General features: G+C 42.0%; 1 protein-coding gene across 3 annotated transcripts in view; it reads right to left on the bottom strand.

Annotated features, from left to right (window-relative positions):
* ARFGEF2 (ARF guanine nucleotide exchange factor 2) overlaps positions 1 to 15674 on the bottom strand; it is a 50801-nt gene extending 35127 nt beyond the window's left edge. For 2 of the 3 annotated variants that reach the window (XM_028735153.2, XM_028735154.2), the window contains exons 1-5: positions 15302 to 15672; positions 6898 to 6928; positions 4438 to 4561; positions 3910 to 4056; positions 833 to 1012 (exon numbers count right to left, since the gene is read on the bottom strand). In XM_028735153.2, coding sequence (XP_028590986.2) covers positions 833 to 1012; positions 3910 to 4056; positions 4438 to 4561; positions 6898 to 6928; positions 15302 to 15440 — 621 coding nt within the window. In that variant the 5' untranslated portion in view covers positions 15441 to 15672. Of the gene's footprint in view, positions 1 to 832; positions 1013 to 3909; positions 4057 to 4437; positions 4562 to 6897; positions 6929 to 15301 lie in introns of all 3 variants that reach the window. The other variant, XM_028735155.2, reaches the window with a different exon arrangement.
* Positions 15675 to 22736: the final 7062 nt, after the last annotated feature.

Raw genomic sequence — 22736 nt, 5'->3', positions numbered from 1 at the left:
AGATGACTTTGGAGTTCCATCACACAGAAAATTTAAGTCTACAAGGTACAGACTATAAATATTTAATGAAAACAGATTTTAAGGAAATTATGTAATTTAAATCCAACCTCTGAAACAAGAAGGACAGTTGTCTTTGCTAGCAAAGTTCCTTATATTTGGAGAGGAATCACAGCACAGCAAAACCACAGTACAACAAAGAAGTAGTTGGGCACATACAATGTTCATGATAAAAGATCACCTGTGAGCTCACAACACAGCAGAGTCCTTATTCTCTAAGCCAAGGATGGGAAAAGAGTAGTTCTTCAAATGTTGTTGGACTACATCATTCCTGACCACTGGCCATACTGGCTGGGGTGTTGGGAGTCCAACGACATTTAGAGCACCACAGGTTCTCCACCCTACTCTAAATCACAGCTTGGAGGACCAGAATGTAACATCAAAATTGAGAAAGAGTCCTTCCTCTTCTTTCTGATTTGCTATTTCCTTTGATGTCTGAACAAGGTCCAGTATGGTTAGCACAAATTAGGAATTGCCGCCAAATTAAGGATGTGAAATCATGGCTTGAAGTGAGTTTTGCAAACCATGGTTTAGCAGGAATTCCTGGTTGATGCTAACTATGTCTGCCTGATTGAGACGTCATGGTGAACTATGGTTAAGACAAACCAGAAAAGAGAGGAGATAATTGGCATGCAAGTGGGGAAGAGGGAGCTTGTAAGCCTGCAACATGCTTACAAATATGAATCAGATGATAATAGCTCAGTGGAGAAGGAGCAGTAATATAACAATTAAATGATGTACATAAAAGTCAGATTGATAAACATTTACTACATACAGCTTGGTTTTCCATCCGGGTGAAAATGACATTCAGCATCTGAGTGAGAGTAGCCTTGGCAGTTGTTTGATTAATGAGATTTTTACTGGCTAGATAAATGTTGTAACAAGTTCTAACAGTCTGAAGAATTGTTCCTTCGTGAATTTCGATATACGGGGACGTGACAGCGGTGAGAAGAGCCTGGAGGGGGAAACACAACATACACCACAATAAAGACATCTAAGCAAATGGGAACAAAACTTATTTAAATATAGTGCTCTGAACAACGAACCATCAGTCATAAGGTCAGCATGGCTCTTGCCTTCCCATAGTCCCATGACTTAAAATTAATAAAAAGTATTACAGTAGAAGTACTGGCAATTTATAGCACTACTGAGAAAAAGCAGTCTTTGACCAAAGATTAAGGGAAACATTCACAATGTTTTTGGCAGCAAATGAACCCGACATCCTCCTTTCTAAAAGTATGAGGATCAGGAGAGGGGGACACTATGGACAGGCATGAGCTCTTGCACAAGTTTCTACTCAAAACCTATTTTAGGCTGTATTTTTGTCAAAGATGACATACTGTTACTTTGCTTTGGAGCTCATGATGCTTACAAGCAGAAGACACAACCTTCACATTTTCCTCTTCAAATGTTCTGCTTCTTTAAAGCCAAGTGGATTTCAAAACACACTACCGACATGTATATCAACTTCCCTATTTGTTGTTCAAAACTGAACCCCACTGTTTTGCTTTTATTGTCTGAGAATGTCTCCTCTACACAACTCCTAAAATCTGCTTTCCCCTGCATTCTAAGATGGTGCCTTACACATCAGACTAAACATCAGGAAGAACCTTCTGACAGTAAGAGCTGTTTGACAGTGCAACGGACTCCCTTGGGAGGTTAGGAAGAGAGTTTGGAGGTTTTAAAGCAGAGGCTGGATGGCCATCTGTCATGGATGCTTTAGCTGAGATTCCTGCATTGCAGGGGGTTGGACTAGATGATGCGTGAGATCCCTTCCAACTCTACAATTCCATTATTTACCAGGGAGTAATTCTCATTGCATTCGAAAGTGACTGTATAGACATGCATATCCAGACTGGATTATTGTAACTCGCTCTACGTGGGGCTGCCCTTGAGACTGACCCAGAAACTCCAGCGGGTGCAGAATGCCGTGGCAAGACTCCTTATGGGGTCTTCGCTGCGAGATCATATCCATCCGGTACTATACCAGCTGCACTGGCTCCCGGTGGAGTACAGGATCAGGTTTAAGGTGCTGGTTTTAACCTTTAAAGCCCTATACGGCCTAGGACCCTCGTACCTACGGGACCGCCTCTCCTGGTATGTCCCACAGAGAAATTTATGGTCTGCAAATAAAAACATCCTAAAGATCCCAGGCCACAGAGGTTAGGCTGGCCTCAACTAGACCCAGGGCTTTCTCGGCCGCGGCTCCAATCTGGTGGAACGCTCTGTCACAAGAGACTAGGGCCCTGCAGGACCTGACCCCCTTCCGCAGGGCCTGCAAGACAGAGCTGTTCCACCAGGCCTTTGGTCAGGGCCTGACCCCCTCCTCTGGCAATCTGCACAGAATTTTGCTTGATGGTTGCCATTAATTTGATTTTAATTTGATTTAATTAATTTTATAATGAATGTTTTTAGAATGTTGGACTATTTTGATTGTTGTTAGCCGCCCTGAGCCCAGCTTCGGCTGGGGAGGGCGGGATATAAATAAAAAATATTATTATTATTATTATTATTATTATTATTATTATTATTATTTCCTTGTGCTGTAAGCATCTCTTTGCTAATAGTTGTTACAGAATCTGGAAGTTTACCAAGGAATATCCAAGGAATATCCAAGATGCCAGAACATGTGACACACAGTCATGTGTATGTCTCATTCATGAGGAGTTTCTCTCTTTTAAATCAAAAGCAGCTGCAGAAAGAATGAATGTGATAGAATGGGAGGGGGAGCTGTTTGCTTCTGCTCCAGCCATTTTTCCTCTTAGCGCTCCCAGATGTTTTCCTCACACATAAAAATGCATACAACAGCATAATAACACAGGCCTCATGTGTTAAGTGTTTAAAACTAAATTTTACTGCAGTACATCATCCTGCCGATTTAAAAGACAGAGGGATTTCAAATCAATTGACTGTTTACAGTAAAACCTTTTATTGTCAATAAGTTTTGGAGAGACCTGTTACATTGCTACAATCAGCAAAAAGAATGATTGCAAAATGTAAATGCCATATCCTATGTTGTAGGCCCTATACACCTGAAGGAGCACCAGCACTCCCATCATTCAGCCTGGACAATGAAGCCCAGTTCCAAGGACCTTCTGGTGGTTCCCTCACTGCAAGACGTGAAGTTACAGGGAACCACATAGAGGGCCTTCTTGGTAGTTGTGCCCACCCTGTGGGACGCCCTCCCATCAGATGTCAAAGAGATAAACAATCATATAACTTTTCATCTGAAGGCAGTCCTGTTTTGGGAAGCTTTTAATCTTTGATGTTTTGCTGTGTTTCATTATATTTTGTTGGAAGCCACCCATAGTGGCTGAGTTAACCCAGTCAGATGGGAGGGGTACAACGAATGAATGAATATTTGCTGCTGCCGCCACTACTACTACAATCAAATGCAATACAAATTTACTTACAAGCTAAGCCCTGTCAGTCAATAGCCACGAGTTATTAAGAAAATTAGATCTCAAATGAGAAATAAGGTACTGGAGCTTCAGTAAATAATCTTTAGCTAGTACACAACATGCAATTTGCAGAAAGCTAAGTTGGGTGAAGGAGAGGGAGAAATGGGCAGCATTTGGCAGAAAAACATTTCAAATCCATTAACAGAGCTCTGTGGTCTAGGAAGAAATGGCTACTTAAATAAGATATGAGTTCATATTTACCAAGAGGTAGTTAATTTAATTTTCATAGTATGGTGCAGGAAGGGGTAAATTGTACAGCCTTTTAAAATTAGATTTGGGGATTCTCTAACTGGAAGATAAAAGGAAGAGCCTCCTCCATTTAGAAAGCATAGACTAAGCAAAAGTCTTATTAACAAACAGCCTTTCTAAAATATAAATCAAAATAAAATACCTTTATAATTTGTAACTGCACTCCCTCGTCAGTCTGAGGACCCTGAAAGCAATTGCAGATTGTTTCAACAATGCGGTCAATCAGGCGTTTTCCAGGAGCTCCACTGTCTGGAGCATTGCCAGTGATATGTCCATATGCAATAAGTTTCTACAGAGAGAGAGAGAAAATTGTATTATAATCACTTTCACACATGAAACACTTTCCATGTCATTTGGAGGATTCAAAATGCAGGACAGCTTCATTAGCAGGTTCCAAAGAGGCTGATGGTAAGTGTAAGGAATGTCTTAAAATATGTCAAAGCTGAAGGAGGGGTGAGCGTGGAACAATTACTAATAAAACCTGTAACAGATGTTTTAAAGAACTTTGGAGGCAGGGAAAGGATGACAAAATAAAGTAGCTTCTCAATTCTGTCTGCAGTCTAACAATATATACACATACATACATGCATCTGCTTCAACATAAAATTTAGAGGACACTGTCAAAATAAACACAGCCAAGGTTGATAAATACTTAATTTAAAAAGGATACCTGCAAGCAGTCCAATGAGGTGCTGACAATCCGTGGGGACTTCGACTGGCAGGCCAACTCAAATGGGAGGAAATATTTATCAGCTTCAATGAAGTTTGCTTTTGAAGTGGTTTCATTGCCTTGGCTAGTTAGAAAAATTGAAAACAACAACAAAATCACTCAGTGTTATGAACTGAGCAATGGCTTTCATTTTAATTTCCTATCCACGTAGAACACACAACATAAAAGCCATTGATACATTCCTTTCTAAGGCATGGAAAGCAATGCATGTCCTATCTCCAAACATATATAACTATTTCCAACTCTGAGTAGTTGGCCTTGCTGCACACCTCTTACAACAAGATGGCAAGGGCTAATATCCACCATACCTAACTGGCAGCAAGTTTGTCAGCAAGCACGTAAAGTATTGAAACCTAGGACCACAGTCTCCAATATCCATGCTTGTCAAAAATCAGCACACAATTATATATATGCAGACACGCTCTCTCTATAGTCTCACTCTTAACAGCAACTTGGTTTAACTCCTCCCTCAAGTACAAAGCCACTTTATTTTTCGGTTGATGAAAGACTATTGAGGAAGTCATTCTTGCATGCATGTACTTCAAGATCACAGCCTAAATAATTGGAAAAACAACATCCAATTGCACTGCATGAATGGATGTGTCAAGAAGTAGTAGCTAATAAAATTAAGTATGGTACTTTTTAAATATATCAGTGTGGAAATTTTTGAGCATGCGAAGTTTTCTCATGGATTCATTCCCTTTTGGCTTAAAAGTTAAAATGAAGGAAGGGAGATAAAAACAAGAACAATTTGAAAGATTATGGTCTCCTTTTATGACATATATGGAGCAAAATTAAAAGATTCAATAATTTAATGCTTTTTCAGCACCAAGATCAAATATAGCTTATAAGGAATGAAATTTAACCCCTAATAGGTCATATGTTACATAGGAATGACATATTTGTTTGTATGTTTTTGTATAGCATTTTTTTTAAAAAAATGCATATAAAAAGTTAAGATATCTTTATATTTAAGTATTTTTAACCATTGGGTTCAAGATTATTAAGTTTCAGGAGGCAGAAAATGTCAATGGATCCTGCTACTGCAAGGCTAACCATCAAATCTTGCTAAGAGCTACTTCTCACAGTATGTTTAAGAAGCACTGGAATATTCCCACATAGCATGCAGTGTCTAAGCTTCTTTTGAAACATAAGGAGGGAATGGTTAGCACACGTATCTATCTAGAAAAATATAGTGGAAATGCTTATTAATGTTTTTCTGCAGAATAAAAGATGATGAAAGTCATGTCAAGCTACCTCCAAAACAGTACAGTGGTACCTCAGTTTACAAACTTAATCTGTTCCGGAAGTCCGTTCTTAAACCGAAACTGTTCTTAAACTGAGGCATGCTTTCCCTAATGAGGCCTCCCGCCACCAGTGCCCTTCCACCGTTCAGATTTCATTCTTAGACCAAGGTAAAGTTCTCAAACCAGGATACTATTTCCAGTTTTGCGTAGTTAGTAAATGAAATCATTCTTAAACAGGGTTGTTCTTAAACCGAGGTACCACTGTAACTTCTTTCTTTGGCGATAGGTACATGACTCAGCACTGAATTTCTAGATTGTGTTGGGGTAATACAAACAGAAGCCCCCACCCCAGCCTACATCACAACAGAAATCCAGTGTGGAAAATGACCAACAGTGGCTTGGAAAACTAACACAGAACAATAGAAGAAAATCATTAGGATTCTTCCCAAAGTATAATGAACTTGTGTTTGCACCAGGCACAGCATGCCACTGAAGAAACAGAGATCCAGAAAACAGAACTACAGTAATTTTCTAATCCGATAACATCAGAGAGACATCTGAACACCAACAGATTAGAGCTGGGTTTCATTAATCATGCAGATTGGTATCTCTGACCAAGCCAATTACACACATACATTATGGAACATATGCAAAAGAGATCTAAAGAGAGGAAGTGAAGGTTCTGTTAGCAGAGAACTGCCATGTCATAAGCAATGAAAGAAAAATCCAGTTGAGAAGAAAGGAAGTGGTAAAACAATATCTTTGGGAAGTCGTTACTTGCAACTGAAATACAATTAATTCCACTTAGGCTATTCATAGCCACAGGGATTACCTAAACTTGTTCATTTTCTTCCAAATTCCCCATTTTCCCCCTAGAGACACAGTTGCAAATAACTGTACTGAGGGCAGCTTCAGAAGGTCTTACCACATCCAAAGCCACTTTTTTTTTGTCCCTGCCACTCAACTCTTGCCTAGAAGCGAGCCGGAAACATGTTCATCCAAAAGAAAATGTTCTACAGCTAGAGGGACATTCGTTGTGTTGCTGTGATGCGTTACCTTAAAGAGTGTTACCTGAAGGAGCCAGATAAATTATACATACACCTGCATATTAGGTGTTTTTATATTATACGTGTGGTCACCAGCACTTACTCACCTTTGCTTTTCTAATTCTGCTTTTATTTCATCTGGGGAGAAAAACAGAACAAATGGTTTATGTTGCAGACTTACACTATACACAGATGCCAATATAAGACAAAAGCCAATAACTTGGTAAAAAAGTGGATGATACCAGCAATGATATATGTATTACCATTCTCTCTCAAAACACATTTTTATGTCATGTATAATAGACAAATTTTGCCGGATGCACTTTTGAGAATCAATAACAAAGTACTATTTATACTAAACGGATATCTGAATTTACTTCTCTCATTAACTTTGCCAATGCGGATAGCCAATGTGGTGGTCTCCAGATGTTGCAGACTATAACAGCCATCAGCCCCAGTCAGCATGGCCCAATGCTCAGGCATAATGGGAGTTGTAGTCAAAAATATGTGGAGAGAGCCAAGTTTACTAGCACTTATCCTGCCACACTGCCCTTATATTCCTTATGGAAAAACTAATGACAGTTACTGCAGAAACAGTGAGTTAAAAAACTAAATGTTTTGTATTTTCCTCTTGAAGCAAAATATTGGTTAGAATAGTATCTGCTCCAAATACATTTTATTTTTTATAAACCACTTGTGTCACTTAAACGAAAGCTTAGCAAATATTCCCCTAGTGTTGTGATTCAGTGCCCATGTTTGCCCAAAATAATTTTCCTTTCCCATTTATGTTGTAATTTAAATACTGTTCCAGACATGCAGATAACACAACCCAAAAACTATTTAATTGTGGGGAATTTCAAAACTATCTGCAAAAAAAATTATTAAATAAGTAGTACTGCTGGCTACATCAACTTTTACTGACACTTTTTCTGCTGCTGTTCACCTCAAAAATGATAGTAAAGGTACTCCTGACTATTAGGTCCAGTCGCAGACGACTCCAGGGTTGTGGTGCTCATCTCGCTCTATAGGCCGAGGGAGCCGGCGTTTGTCCATAGACAGCTTCTGGGTCATGTGGCCAGCATGACTAAGCCGCTTCTGGCGAACCAGAGCAGTGCACGGAAACACCGTTTACCTTCCTGCTGGAGCGGTACCTATTTATCTACTTGCATTTGAAGTACTTTCGAACTGCTAGGTGGGCAGAAATGATACAGCAGTGCTAACTGTCACCCTCCAGAACTGAACTCTGGGTGATTAACTGTAGGTACAGAGGAGGAACATGATTACTGACCAGTATATTTAAATGTTTGGATCACCCATGACTTTATAGACCCTTTAGACTCAATAATCACAAAAAGGTGGAGAATACCTCTATTTTTACATATCTTTACTGTTTTGTAAAGGGAATTGTCTGTCAGAATTGTCTACATTAGTACTTTATTATCCCTTTGGAGCTGTGCTGTATCTTTGTACTTTTGTCCTTCCAGGTTGCGATGCTTTACAAAAATGGACTTTGTTTTCTTTCTTTTTGTTAAGCTTGCACCTTTTTTTTTTTTTTGCTAACAAATCAATAAAATATAATTTTGATGAGGGGCAGGGGAAGAGTACATTGAAAGTCCAGTAAGAAATCTCTGAGCAAACTACAGTACTTTGCAAGAGATTACACAGTAACATTTAAGTCAGAACTGAAGCTAGGAAACCTGAGATATCAGCAGCTTGGGAAAAAACGTATCTGCCATAATGGGGAAAGCATTACACAAGATTCCCTTTACTAAATGTTGGTTTCCTCCAGGCTTCAACAGTTTTATTCACACACACAAAACACTCCATCCAGTTGTGCAAGGCAGTTAATATTAATGCAGGCAGGGAACTACAAACGCCTTGTCTTCTCCTGCTGGCTTCTACTCCCACAAGAAAAAAGTTATAAATTATATCAAAATCCCTCCTCTAACAGACAAGCCAGTTTGGCAGGTCAGACTGCTCTCCAAACTTTAACTTGTTGGGAGGTCAATTTGTTTGGAACAGCTGGGTGTGATTTAAATATTTCCCTCCTTTTTCCTGATAAAAATCCCATACACATGCTCCAATGAAGGAAATCCTACGACAAAAGGGGAAGAAAGAAAATTCAGAAACAAAACATTTTTCTTCCACCTGTTTTCTATTCTGCTCAATGCCCACTTCTCAGGGTACCATTAGACGTTCAAAATTAAGTGTTATCAGAAACAACCCCTTTTAGACATACAACTTGGCTAAGAAGAAGAGATTGCGTACTTTCCATAAGAAACCAGAGGCTTTTCTCCTGGGTATGGTCGGCCAATTGGTGTTAAAGAGAGACAGGACGTTTTTTATGTATGCTACTACAGCAGCAAGGGTACTTATAGCAAAGTATTGGAAGACACAAGAACTACCCACGCTGGAAGAATGGCAGACGAAGGTGACTGACTACATGGGACTGGCTGAGATGACTGGCAGAATCCGTGACCAAGGAAGAGAGACGGTGGAGGAAGATTGGAAGAAATTTAAAGTTTACCTTAAGGACTATTATAAAATTAATGAGTGCTAAAATGTCGAGGTTAGAGAAAAAAGGAGGATTACAGCTGTAAATGATTAGGTAAGAGAGAAGGGAAAAAAGGAGTATTCAGTTAAATTAATTGAGGATTTGCTGAAGAAATTTTGAAATAGGGATGCAGAAAGGGGAGGTATGGGGAAGTCGGAGAAGTAAGATTTATGAAAAGAAGGTTTTGAAATTATACGTGTTTATGTGTTTGTTTGTTTGTTGTATTGTGTTTAATATGTGTTGGAAAATCAATAAAAATATTATAAAAAAAAGAAGAAGAGATTGCTATAGCCCACTTCTATATGCAGACGTTTTATTAAATACCATGTGATATTTGCAAGGAAAGAACGGGAGACAAAAAGGAAGATTTGTGAAAAACTGTGGAGATCTATAGGAAGCAGCTGGGAATGTTTTTCAGACTGAAGCCTCCTTGACAACGTCCTGGGGAATACCTGCTACTGGTGGGCAGAGTCAAGAGTGGGTGGAGGAGCAGATGAGACTGTACAGTAGGGTATTCCAAACGTGCAAAACTCAGCAGTTTCTACACACTGACCTGCATCTCTGCATCCTCCATAGAGGGAAGCAAGGGACATTAGCATCACTCAAAGGCACAATCCAGCCCAGCAAAAGGACTCAGGCAGAGTGTAGAGCAGAACTAGTGAGGGATATGACTTGAAGGGCTGAATGGCCCTCAGGTCTGATATTCCCCAGCCCCGTTACAGGGGAAGGAACAGGAAGCTAATTATACATTGTCAAACACTTGTAAATTTACTGGGTTCGGTTACAGGCCACAACAAGCAGTCCTTTGCAGAAATAATTATTATATCCAGTAGCAACTGTTAATTGGAGAAATTAGAGGTTCTACATAATGACTGCTTCTAAATGAGAGCAAAACCTCCTGTTCCTTATGAAATAAAGATCTGTGAGGCTACTGACAAATTTTAAAAATAAGACACAAACTTTTTTTGTGGCCCCAGGTCCAATAGTTCTAAATCAGGATTTACTTTGGAACAAAAATTGTTATCTCTTCCTGCCCCTGATTCAATTCCAGTTGCTACTGGGAAACTGGGGAGCTTCTACAGTGTACCGGGTAAGTAGAATGTATTCACAGAAAAGTATTTCATGAGGAAAGAATGATGAACTGCAAAGAAGGAAAAAGTTACTGCAACAACAAACTTAAGCAAAACTCCCTAAAATCTTCCTTCCCGAATCTGCGGAACCGTAGATAAGAAAACTGCAATCTCACCTACAATTAATTTCTTAACCAGGAGTGATCTGCCATAGCCATAGTACAGGATAACATTACGTGGCAGCATTTGGGGTAAGCAATTTTAAATACAGCATATGCCGTTGAAACAAATTGTAAAGAGCAATTCTTTTCAAGAAACACCCATAACCAAGTAAGGCGTTAATAGCACAAGTTGTTATTTGAAAAACCTATAACAATTTCAGTGGTAATCCCTAGTAGCTATATCCTTTAACATAATAAAATAAAAAGTTTAAAGTGGCTATGACTGAAAACTGTAAGTTATATGAAAATGCCATTCAGTGACTGTGAACTAGCTAGCATTTTTTGGTACATTTTAAAAGACATTTTATATCCTGTAAAGGTTCCAGTAAGTAAAAACAAATATTTAGGAAAAATATGTTGAAATATGTAACTGTGTGCTTTTGCAATATTTTGTTTAAGTTGTATATTGTTGCTTCAGTTTTTGTATATCATTTATATATTAGGCAGTACAAAATTAAATCAACAATAAATTAACCTACAGCATAAAGTGTACAGTGCAGCTGATGTGGGAAACTTTATGATTGACTTCTTAAATGTTGGTGAAAATTATTTACTGGAAATGAGTCTTGCCCTGCTACCTATTCTGGACAATCAGCATACTATTCTTCAGTGTAATGAGCAGAGGTTATTAACATACGGTATAAAGTTGTTATGCTCCCTTTCTTTATATAATAGGCTAGAAATTAGAGTCTCTTTAAACTAATAATTAATTTTTGTATGTATTCAATAAACCTGAAACAAATACCGTATTTTTCATCCTCTAGGACGCTCCGTCCCATAGGACACACCTAGTTTTTTGGGGGGGAAATAAAGGAAAAAATGTTTTCCTTAATTGCCCCCCCAAACCAGGTCAGGGAACAGCGGGATGGCGGCGCTGCGCCTCCCCGCTGTCCCACGAGCTTGTGGGGCTGGCCGATGTCTGTCCGGCGCGAGGGGCGCTCTGCTTCAGGGCGCCCACACGCCAGACAGCAGGCTGCTATCCGCAGCATGGGGAGCCCTGCGGGAACTCCCGCAGGGCTCCCCAGGCTGCAGATGTCTGCCCGGCGCGCGGGGCGCTCTGCTTCAGGGCGTCTTGTGCGCCGGGCGGCAGGCTGCTATCTGACCCCTCTCCCTCTCCAAGCTTCAGCGAAAGCCTGTATTCGCCCCATAGGACGCACACAGATTTCCCCTTCATTTTTGGAGGGGAAAAAGTGCGTCCTATAGGGCGAAAAATATGGTACCTATCAAAGTGGCACCTGTCCATATCTAGTCACCTCCTCATCAGTGTAAAAAAATAAAAATAAAAATGGACTGCTGTATCACAACCATGCAAATAACCCTTCAGATGTTTTCTTATTAATTTCCTGGCAAATACATGTATGTTTCAGGTCAGACAAACCAGTTGATCAGGTCAAACGGGGGTAGACAGACAAGCTTGTTGGATCCACTTTGTTTTTTTACTAGAACCAACCAGAAGGTTGTGCAATAAGCACAGAGTTAGAATTAAAGAACCTGATGCTCTGAGCATTCTGAGGCCACAACACTGTTTTCAGTAAGAGAATGGAACTGACTCCACAGTACTTTAGCACAAAAGTCCACACCTGGTTAGCTTTCTTCATTTCATCTTAATTTAGGTGGCAAAAGTCATTCTGTTGCTGCTATTTTTAAACAATTAGAGCTTGGAAACACTTGCCAAGCTACTGCAAAATGTGCACAAATCTACCAGTAGATACTGACCTATCTTTTGCCTACACCCCAATGCAGAATTTGTATTCAGTCACTCTTATACCCTTAAACTTTTATAATCCACATCTTTCTCCCTTCCTGCACTAAACAGAGTTTAAGCCTCTTCACTATCTTAGAATGTTCTACTAAATTGTGCCCCAGCAACTTTCTTGTCTCTTACGATACCTCAGGTTAAGTACTTAATTCGTTCCGGAGGTCCGTAGTTAACCTGAAACTGGTCTTAACCTGAAGACCACTTTAGCTAATGGGGCCTCCTGCTGCCGCCGCGCCATTTCTAGGTTAGCGGAGTGTGTCACCTGAAGCGTATGTAACCTGAAGCGTATGTAACCCGAGGTACCACTGTATGTTAAATGTTAGACCTTCACTATGGTGATTTTATGTCTTATTTTGTTCTGTCTCTTACCCACAGTGAGATCTGCCTGGGCTTACATACCCATTTTCAGGTCAGGTCTCATTTCCACCCCCCTTAGACAAAACTCTACTGTCAGGTCAATAGAGGGTTTTGTCAGTTAATTTGTAAATAACGTTCCTGTCTGGTGTATCCCAGCCCATATATCATCACAATGAACATAAGCTCTGTATAGCAGAGGCTTCAATTAAAAATGTACAATGAACATTGAGGAGGCTATAGTAAACAACAGAAGCATGCTGTGCTGTGGTACATGCATTCCTGCCATTATCATCTTAATTCCCCCTTTCCATTTTTCTCCTTATGATAATCTGGATACCTCTTATACAGTAGGGAAATACATATTGTCTCCCTTCCCACCACCAGCCATATAAAGAACAAAACAAAGTATTATACTTAACATTTATACATGAGTTGAATTGTTGCATGAATGCAACAAACACAGGAATTATGTTGTATATTATATCATAATATAATTATTTTTCAGGTTATGCTTTTGTTTTTGGCTGAATATCAGATTCATTTTATTCTTTGAAAGCTGGGGGCTGTGAAAAATATTTCATGTGGTATTGCTAGAATTCACGTTGTACTGTAAGAATGGTTAAGGCTGCAATCTCACATCTGCTTCCCTTGTTGTCATTCCCTAAACCTAAAAATAATTATTTAGATCTTCATAGGGCTGAAGTGTTAAGTACTTCACCACTGGTGGACTGAACATACAGAATGCTTTGTAATACACTTCTTGATCCTCAAAATATTAGACCAAAATAATGTCTATTTTACAAATGGGCCACTTAAATTCAGACAGTGATATGCCAAAGAACATTCCTATGTCTACTCAAGAAATAAGTCTCATCAAATTCAGTGGTACTTACTCCCAGGTAAGGGTTATAGGATTATAGTCTTAATCCCATCTCAGCCTACTTAAAAACATCTAAATTTTTGCCAAGAAAAAATAGACACAAGTCCCAATGTCCTATTTGTATAGAACATGCAGTTAAGACACTAACAGAGAAGGCAGCTGTCAAACTGTCCCCCCCCCCCCCATCTGGACTTATTGGCACAGAAAAAAGTATAGAGCCAAAATGAAACTGTCTCTGCTTGTAATGCAAGTTGATGTTTCTTAACTTTTCTTTTAAAGAAAGGTCACATTCATTAGATACGTCTAAGAAACATTTATCTAATTTCTTTCATCCTGTATAACCATTCAGTGAGGCAGTATTGATCTACTATTTTGTACTTAAGTCTCACAACAAATTTCATTATTTACCAATTATAAACAATTCAAGAAAATATTATAGAAAAGTGTTTCACGTGCACACAATCTGCCCATCTGATAAGTAAAAAGACTTGCAAATTGCTCAGAGAAATCTACAGCAATTAGTACTGCATGTTACAATCAGATAAGCAAAGTGAACCTTGTTCTCTCTTCCTGAATGAAAGGAACCTCCCTCTTTCCCTTGACAACCAAACTTGACCACAAAATTTATTATGACACTTCCTGTTAGAAGATCTGGAGCGTGGTCACCTGTTCACAAGCAGGGGAGTATCCAACGTGGCAAATTAATCTACCGAGCATACCTGATGCCAAGCCCTGTCACCAACTACACTCATGTGTGTACAAAGTCATTCATTAGACACTTCCCAGAAATACTTTTTCTAATTTATTTCATCATGTAAAAAATCTAGAGAGGCTTTAAAAACAGAAAATTATCAGCTAGGGAAGACAGATAGGAGTCCCCAGGAGATCTGACAGGAGTGTCCTGTAGGCACTGGATCTCGATCACAGCCTAAAGGGAGGGGAGATGAAGAAACGCAGAGAGCACATGCCTAGTAAGATCCCAGATCACACTTCATTCAGGGAACCACCTACCCCACACACACAATAAGAGGAAGCAAGGAAGAGAATTTTTAACCCAGATCCTAGGCTGCAATCAGAGGAATCGCACTGCTTTTCACACAGCTGTGTAATCACAGAGGGCAGGCTCAATGGGAGCCAACTCCGCTGGACTCACTGGAACTAACAAGCATGTAATAAGATCAAGGGTTCAAGCTTGAGAGAAGCTGGTAGGCTCCCAAATGCACGTGGCAAAACATTTTAAAGAAGACAGCTCATTTGAGGGGGGCGGGAGTGGAGAAAGAACCCAACTTTTATATCCGAGAAGAGGGGTTCGCATTTGTGTTTCAGAGATATCTGGCAGGTGTCGTCGTTCCCCCCCTCCCCGGCCGACCTCATCTCCATGTGGGCAGAAGACGCGGGGCTTTAAACCGCCTGGGAGACGGTCGGATATAAACACTCCGAAGCAGCCCTCTCGGCGACCTTCAGCAGTTTCCCCCTCGGCGGCATTATGCGCGGGGCGGAATGTACGCAGGAGGATAGCGAAGCTCCGGGCGAGGCGGCCGGGCTGGGAGCGCCAGCGGCCCTGGGCTCCGCCGCCTGGGGCTTTTGACAGGGCTCCCTGGAGCTGCGCCTCTGTGAGGGGAGGGCCCCGAGCTTCGTAGCCGGGCGCCTGCGGGGGCCTCTGCACTCACCGAGCGCCACTTGGCAGGCCCTCCGCAGCTGCCCGTGAGGGGGCCGCTTCGCCTCCTTCTCAGAGAGGATCTTTTCCAGGGCCCGCGAGACGAACATGCTCTTGGTGCGGGTGTCTTCCTCGCGGGCCGGGGGCTGCATGGCCGCCGCGAGGCTTGAAGGCTCTCCCGTCGCCGTCTATCCCAAGCGGGGCGGGAAGCGGCGCTCACGGGGCTCGGCCGCAGCTGGGCTCCACGATCCGGAAGAGACGCGGCTCCCTCAGAGGTAACGCTGGCGGTGGTGGTGATGGACAGCGGCACGGCGCCGCCATATTGGAACCGTCACGTGACCTAGCCCCCCCCCTCTTCTCTCTCACGGCCACCTTGGGGAACGGCTCTCGCTGCCCTGTCAGAGGCGGTGACGCGAGAGGGCGGGGCTTAACTTCGAGGTGGTGATGGGAGGTTCGATGGGCGGGGCCAGGGATCCCAGCCGATGATGTGTCGCACTTCGCGTTGCCTTTTAACTCTCAGCTCGCGAGATTACAGGGGGGAGGCTTATAAAATAAACACCTTGGACGTGTTTTGAAATGTTCGTTTGTTTAAAACATTTCCGTACGGGTTCCATTCAGTTCCAAGATTTCCAGGATTCCGAAAAAGCGATTAAATTAATAAAACGCAATAAAGGAAGAAAGATTTAAAATGGCATCAAAAGTTCCCAGAGAGGCTTTGCTGAGGATTAAGGGGACGTGGGTGGCGCTGTGGTCTAAACTCTAAACCACAGAGCCTAGGACTTGCCGATCAGAAGGTCGGGGGTTCGAAGCCCCGCGATGGGGTGAGCTCCCGTTGCTCAGTCCCTGCTCCTGCCAACCTAGCAGTTCGAAAGCACATCAAAGTGCAAGTAGATAAATAGGTACCACTCCAGCGGGAAGGTAAACGGCATTTCCGTGCGCTGCTCTGATTCGCCAGAAGCGGCTTAGTGATTCTGGACACATGACCCGAAAAAACTGTCAAATGCTGGCGCCCTCAGCCAGTAAAGCGAGATGAGCGCCGCAACCCCAGAGTCGTTCGCGACTGGACTTAACTGTCAGGGGTTCTTTACCTTTACCTTTCAAGTGGCATGAAACACCAGGCAGAGGTTTAGGAAAATGAGGAAGATGTGGGTTTGGATTCTGAACCAGAGAGATACAGACCTATGAAATTATACATTATATCTCACGAGATACATGATATCTCGCATACACACCTTTTAAATAAACAAAAATTCAAATAATGCCGGGAGAAGATGAGAGAGCAGCAGTTAGCCATAATCATCCATGCTTCCATCATCCATAACCATTGGCCATTCTGGTTGGAGTTGTTCTAAAAACATCTGGAGGTCACCAGTTTTGCTACTGCTGTGCTAAGAGGTTTATAAAATTATGTACAGCGTGGAAAATAATAATAATAATAATAATAATAATAATAATAATAATAATAATAATAATTTATTATTTGTACCCCGCCCATCTGGCTGGGTTTCCCCAGCCACTCTGGGCGGCTTCCAACAAAGATAAAAAATACACTAAAATGTCACATATTAAAAACTTCCCTGAACAGGGTGTAAGGTTGTGCCAAAGCATTTTGCTGCCTGAGGAACACAACATGGTGCGGCCCCCACCTCCCTCCCCTAGAAAATACAGGTGCTCATCATCCTGGCAGTTGAATCTTATTTCAACATCAGTGATGGGGCCATAAGTTCCTGAGGGCAGCAGTCTAGCTCAGGGGGTGCAAGGCCTGCATGGCCTACATTGCTCTATCCTCCAACACCCCACCAACTTCTCCCCCCTTTTCTCATCTGGCATCTCTGTCTAATAGTAAGGCTTGCCTGGAGCAATCAAAATAGAAAGAGCTCTTCTTCCGCTGCTCACATAATGTTAGAATTAAAGAGTCTTCTGGTGAAACTGAATGGCGTGGGAAGAATTACAGCAAAGGACGTCTTCACACAATTTATTTATGGAATTCAATTCACTGCCACAGGATGTGAATGATAGCTGCTGGTTTAGGTGGCTTTTAAAGTAGAATGTAGGCCAATGGGTCATGTGGCTAAATTGAAAGTTTATGGTCAGAACCACTATAGTCAGAAGACTGCTGAGTACCAGTTGCTGTAGGGCAATAATTGCCTTCCACCCCTGTTTGAGGACTTCCTAGAATCTGTCTTAGCACTGGGGGAAACAGGATGCTTGACTAGCAGTGTGATCTACTCAGAAGTAATTACACAAGATTGACTCCCAAGTACTGTAAGTGTATTTATAACTGAAGTCTAAGGGGACTTTAGCTCTGATCCAGCAGGGCTCTCCTTATGTTCTTTTCTCCTGACTCTGGTACCTGATGATATCCTTTAGGTAAAGATGATGATTAAAAACATTTTTAACCCAAAACAGGGCCCCAGAGCAGCTTACAAATAGTAATGATTTGTAACACAAACCCTGCCCTCTGGCTCACAATCTGAGAGACAGGACACAAAAGAAAGAGAGACAAAAGAAAAAAAAGAGGGAGAAGGAAAAAAAGTAAGCTCAGATAGGGATTGGTAGAAATCTCTATGTGGGACAAGAAGCTACAGTTAGAACTGGATATGGAACAACTGATTGGTTCAAAATTGGGAAAGGAGTACGACAAGGCTGTATTTTGTCTCCCTGCTTATTTAATTTATATGCAGAATACATCATGCGAAAGGCTGGGCTGGATGAATCCCAAGCTGGAATTAAGATTGCCGGAAGAAATATCAACAACCTCAGATATGCAGATGACACAACCTTGATGGCAGAAAGTGAGGAGGAATTAAAGAACCTTTTAATGAGGGTGAAAGAGGAGAGCGCAAAATATGGTCTGAAGCTCAACATCAAAAAAACGAAGATCATGGCCACTGGTCCCATCACCTCCTGGCAAATAGAAGGGGAAGAAATGGAGGCAGTGAGAGATTTTACTTACTTGGGCGCCATGATCACTGCAGATGGTGACAGCAGCCACGAAATTAAAAGACGCCTGCTTCTTGGGAGAAGGGCAATGACAGGCCTAGACAGCATCTTGAGAAGTAGAGATGTCACCTTGCCAACAAAGGTCCGTATAGTTAAAGCCATGGTCTTCCCAGTAGTGATGTATGGAAGTGAGAGCTGGACCATAAAGAAGGCTGATCGCCGAAGAATTGATGCTTTTGAATTATGGTGCTGGAGAAGACTCTTGAGAGTCCCATGGACGGCAAGAAGATCAAATGCATCCATTCTTAAGGAAATCAGACCTGAGTGCTCACTGGAAGGACAGATCGTGAAGCTGAGGCTCCAGTACTTTGGCCACCTCATGAGAAGAGAAGACTCCCTGGAGAAGACACTGATGCTGGGAAAGATGGAGGGCACAAGGAGAAGGGGGCGACAGAGGACGAGATGGTTGGATAGCGTTTTTGAGGTTACCAGCATGAGTTTGACCAAACTGCGGGAGGTAGTGGAGGACAGAGGTGCCTGGCGTGCTCTGGTCCATGGGGTCACGAAGAGTCGGACACGACTAAACGACTAAACAACAACAACAACAAAGGATGGAGAGATTTGGAGATGAAGGGCCAAATGTTCCTGCTGGTCTCTCAGCAGAGCTGATGAGAAGATTCTGCAGATTCTGCAGCCCCAAAATAGTAAGAGGACATTCCCACACTTCAGGTTTTTTTTTTCATGCCTGATGTACACATGCAACCCAACACATCTGAAGAGATTACCATCATGCATGGAAATTACATGTTGGTCATATGTTAATTACTATATGGAACAAATTTTTGTAATGTGAGTTTCTGTGTTGCGAAACGGGAATACTGGTGATCATCCCAAGTGTTAGTCTAAAGAACAGAACAAGGAATGTAATGCATGCTGTATGCTAAACATGTTTTGACAATAACAACTTCTTAATAAGACTAGGGTCAGGTGTGTATGTGACCAAATTAAGCAAACCCTTTCTTTTTTTGCCTGATAGATTAGCATGCTTTAGTGCACAAAATGTCTACTATAGGTTGTAAGTTCATTGAAACTGTTCTTGAACTTGTAGAGCAGGATTTGATCTTTCTTCACAAGTAGTGGAACAAGATTAGAATAGAAATTTTGGGGGCAGCAGCATTTTAGGGATGCTCTTGTGATGCCAAAACCCAATGAAATGTTACCAACTTGGACATAAATTGTCCTGACAGTCACAGCTTTGTATAATTAACCTTTATTGGCTTGCCAGCATCATGCTTGTCAGTTTAATGCCAATCAAATGCCAAGGACCAACATCCCTGACCTGTCATCTTGCTGTGAAATCTGATGTACTGGAAGACAACCAACTTTCCCTCTTGGTGACACACAAAAGCCAAACCTTTAGTTGCAGTTCTGCTTCAAGCAGTGACTAGACATGCCTCAAAGAGGGGACCTACCAGTAGATGTTTTCATGTGGAACCCCATGAGAGGCAGAATAGGAGCCCAAAGGGAAGCAAGGATGCAACCTGGTGTGACAGGAGTAGGAAACCTCTACAATGTGGGCCAAATGCACCTCTCCAGTTCCTCATATCATTTTCCTAAACAGACTTGTTCCACACACTTCTGAGGTACTTTTGTCTGTTTTCCATAAACTGTGATGGTGCTTCTTGCTTAACTGGGTTGAGAGAGATGAGTGGGAGCATAGAAAACTATGGCTTCTGCACAGCTGAAATGGAGCCCACAGTACGAAGATAAGAGTCACACTTGCTGTTCCACTTCTCTATGCCTCTGACCCTGCTCTACACTAGCATGCAACTCATGGAAGGTTCCCTACAAGAGAATGCAGATCTTGTGCTGGAGAACACCCCCTACAACTGTTTGTGATGTTTCTCCACCCACTGTATAGAGGGCTATTTTTCAAACAACAACACCACTCATTTAAATCACCACTAAGGTCCACGTACCATTATGAGGTCTGAATAGATAACTATGATGTCTCCCCAGCTGTTGCCATTGGCTGCAAACTGCTTGTGATGTCACAAGGAGAGGAAGAGATGAAGGCAAAAGGGGGGCCGGGATCTATAGTTTGTTAAGAGTCCTTAGAGTTGGTCTCAACACCATTAAAGTTTCTAAGATTCTTTGTAGGAAGCCATGACTGTTAAAATGGTATAACGGTGCTTAAAAATGTATGATGTGGATGTGGTGTCTGAATTTTTGGAGAGATTCTAGCTGTGCTTTAAATGGCTTTTCTCCACTTGAGGGCAGCATTGATCTAGTTAAATATGTTAAAGTGAGGCATGTTGCTGCTTCTACTTTATGCAACTGAGTTTTAAGTGCTTTAACCCATAAATTTCCACTGACCTCAGTAATTTGTAAAGAGTGATCACCCATTCAAGAATAAATAGTGCGATAAAGACCCACTAACAGCAGCAGGATTACATTCTTAAGTAAAATGCGCTTAAGATTGCAACATGCATTCTTGTGTTTGCACAAATACCAAGCCTGCTATGACCTGAGCAATAAACAAATAACAATAATTTGCAATTTCAGATAACAAGAAGTAAGTAACTCCTGTGAAATTGTGTATCTTCTTAGAAAACAAAGGAGCACATTCTGCTTTAGAAGTTATACAGGTACAATATGTACAGTACTGCAAATTCTTCCATAATGCTATATGCGCCCAGTGCCATCTATCGTGTGTGAACAGCAGGAAGTCAAGGAACAGCTCTGGATGAAGTTATAGATGCATAGGGTGGGTGGGGAGGTAAACAGGATGTACATCAGATTTACCCTTCAAAATTTCAGTCTGCAAATGCACCCTAAGACTTGATGGTGCAACAGGCTTTTGTTTTTGCAGCTGCAAATTAAAATGGCTTGTCTGGAATTTGTCTTTAGCCTTCGTTTCCGCAGGTATTTCCACAAAGGTCTTTGAACAGAGGCATGATTTAGCAGCCTTTTGTAAGTATTGGACAACCACTTCCTTCATCTCTCTTCACAGCTGCATCTGCATGGAAGACACATAGCTAAATCCAATTCACGGACACGACAGGCAACTGAGTGTTCGTTTGATGTCATATACAAGGGAATTTTATACAAATCTAATCTGTTTTAATGCAGTGGTTTTGTTTTCCCACTTCATGTTTGAAATGCATGACAGGTTCGAAAGCCCATTTGTTAAGAACATAGGGATCTACATTATAGCGAGTCAGAACATCATTCCATTTAGCTTAGTAGTGTCTACACCAGCCATGCCCAAAGTCCGTCTTGGGGGCCTAATCCGGCCTGCTGGTCATTTTAATCTGGCCCCTGTGACAGTTTATTTCCCAGGGTAAAATTCTAAAATACAAAAACAAAGGTTGGCCTTTGGTCGGCACTCACGGCCCTTCACTTCATCACATCTGGCCCTCCTTGAAAAATTTTTGGATACCACTGGTCTACATTATAACTGGCTGTGGCTTTCCAGGGTTTCAGGCAGAGAGTCTTTTACTGATCCTACCAGGAGATGCTGGAGTTTGAGCATGGGACGTTCTGCATGCAAAGCTGATGTCCTGTCACTAGGGATGGCGAGGAAATTCAATGTTGTCTGCATTCTGGTGAGAAACTACCCAATTTTCACTTATTGAACTAAGCAAACTGAAACAGCGATCTTTTGAAATTCACACTTCTCTGAATTTTGCAATAATAATAATAATAATAATAATAATTTATTATTTATACCCCGCCCATCTCGCTGGGCCTCCCCAGCCACTCTGGGCGGCTTCCATAAAAACCACAAATACAGTAAAATATCACAGGTTAAAAACTTCCCTGAACAGAGGTCTTGGACCTCTTCTGAAGGCAGGCGGGGGGCGAAAGTCTTTGCTCCCCCCTGCCTGCCTTCCCGGGAGAGCAGAGAAACGCAGCGTGTTTCTCCGCTGTCCCGGACGGCTTTGAAGGCAGGCGGGGGGGGGGAGCAAAGACTTTCGCCCCCTGCCCGCCTTCAGAAGAGGTCCTGGACCTCTTCTGAAGGCTGGCGGGGGGCAAAAGTCTTTGTCCCCCCCCCTGCCTGCCTTCCCGGGGGCTTTTAAATCGCCCCGGGACAGCAGAGAAGTCCCCCGCTGTCCCGGGGCTTTTTAAAATGCTGGTGGGCGGCAGCGGAGGCTTCGCTCCCGCCCGCTAGCATTTTAAGATCACCCCGGACAGCGGAGAAGTCCCCCGCTGTCCCGGGGTTTTTTAAAATGTTGGGGGTGGGAAGAAAAGCCCTTGGCTGTCCCCGGACCTGGTCTGAAGTCGGTTTCCATAGGAACGCATTAATTGATTTTCAATGCATTCCTATGGGAAACCGTGCTTCGCAAGACGGAAAAATCGCAAGACGACAAAACTTGCGGAACGAATTAATTTCGTCTTGCGAGGCACCACTGTATTGATGGAAATAACATACATGAATGCATTATATTTGAGAAAATTCCTTACAAAAATATGTTTATTAGGACATATGAGGACATTAGCGC

The sequence above is a fragment of the Podarcis muralis genome, chromosome 5, assembly GCF_964188315.1.
Source record: "Podarcis muralis chromosome 5, rPodMur119.hap1.1, whole genome shotgun sequence".
In the NCBI taxonomy this organism is placed as follows: Eukaryota; Metazoa; Chordata; class Lepidosauria; order Squamata; family Lacertidae; genus Podarcis; species Podarcis muralis.
This window is presented reverse-complemented; position numbering and strand designations above follow the sequence as displayed.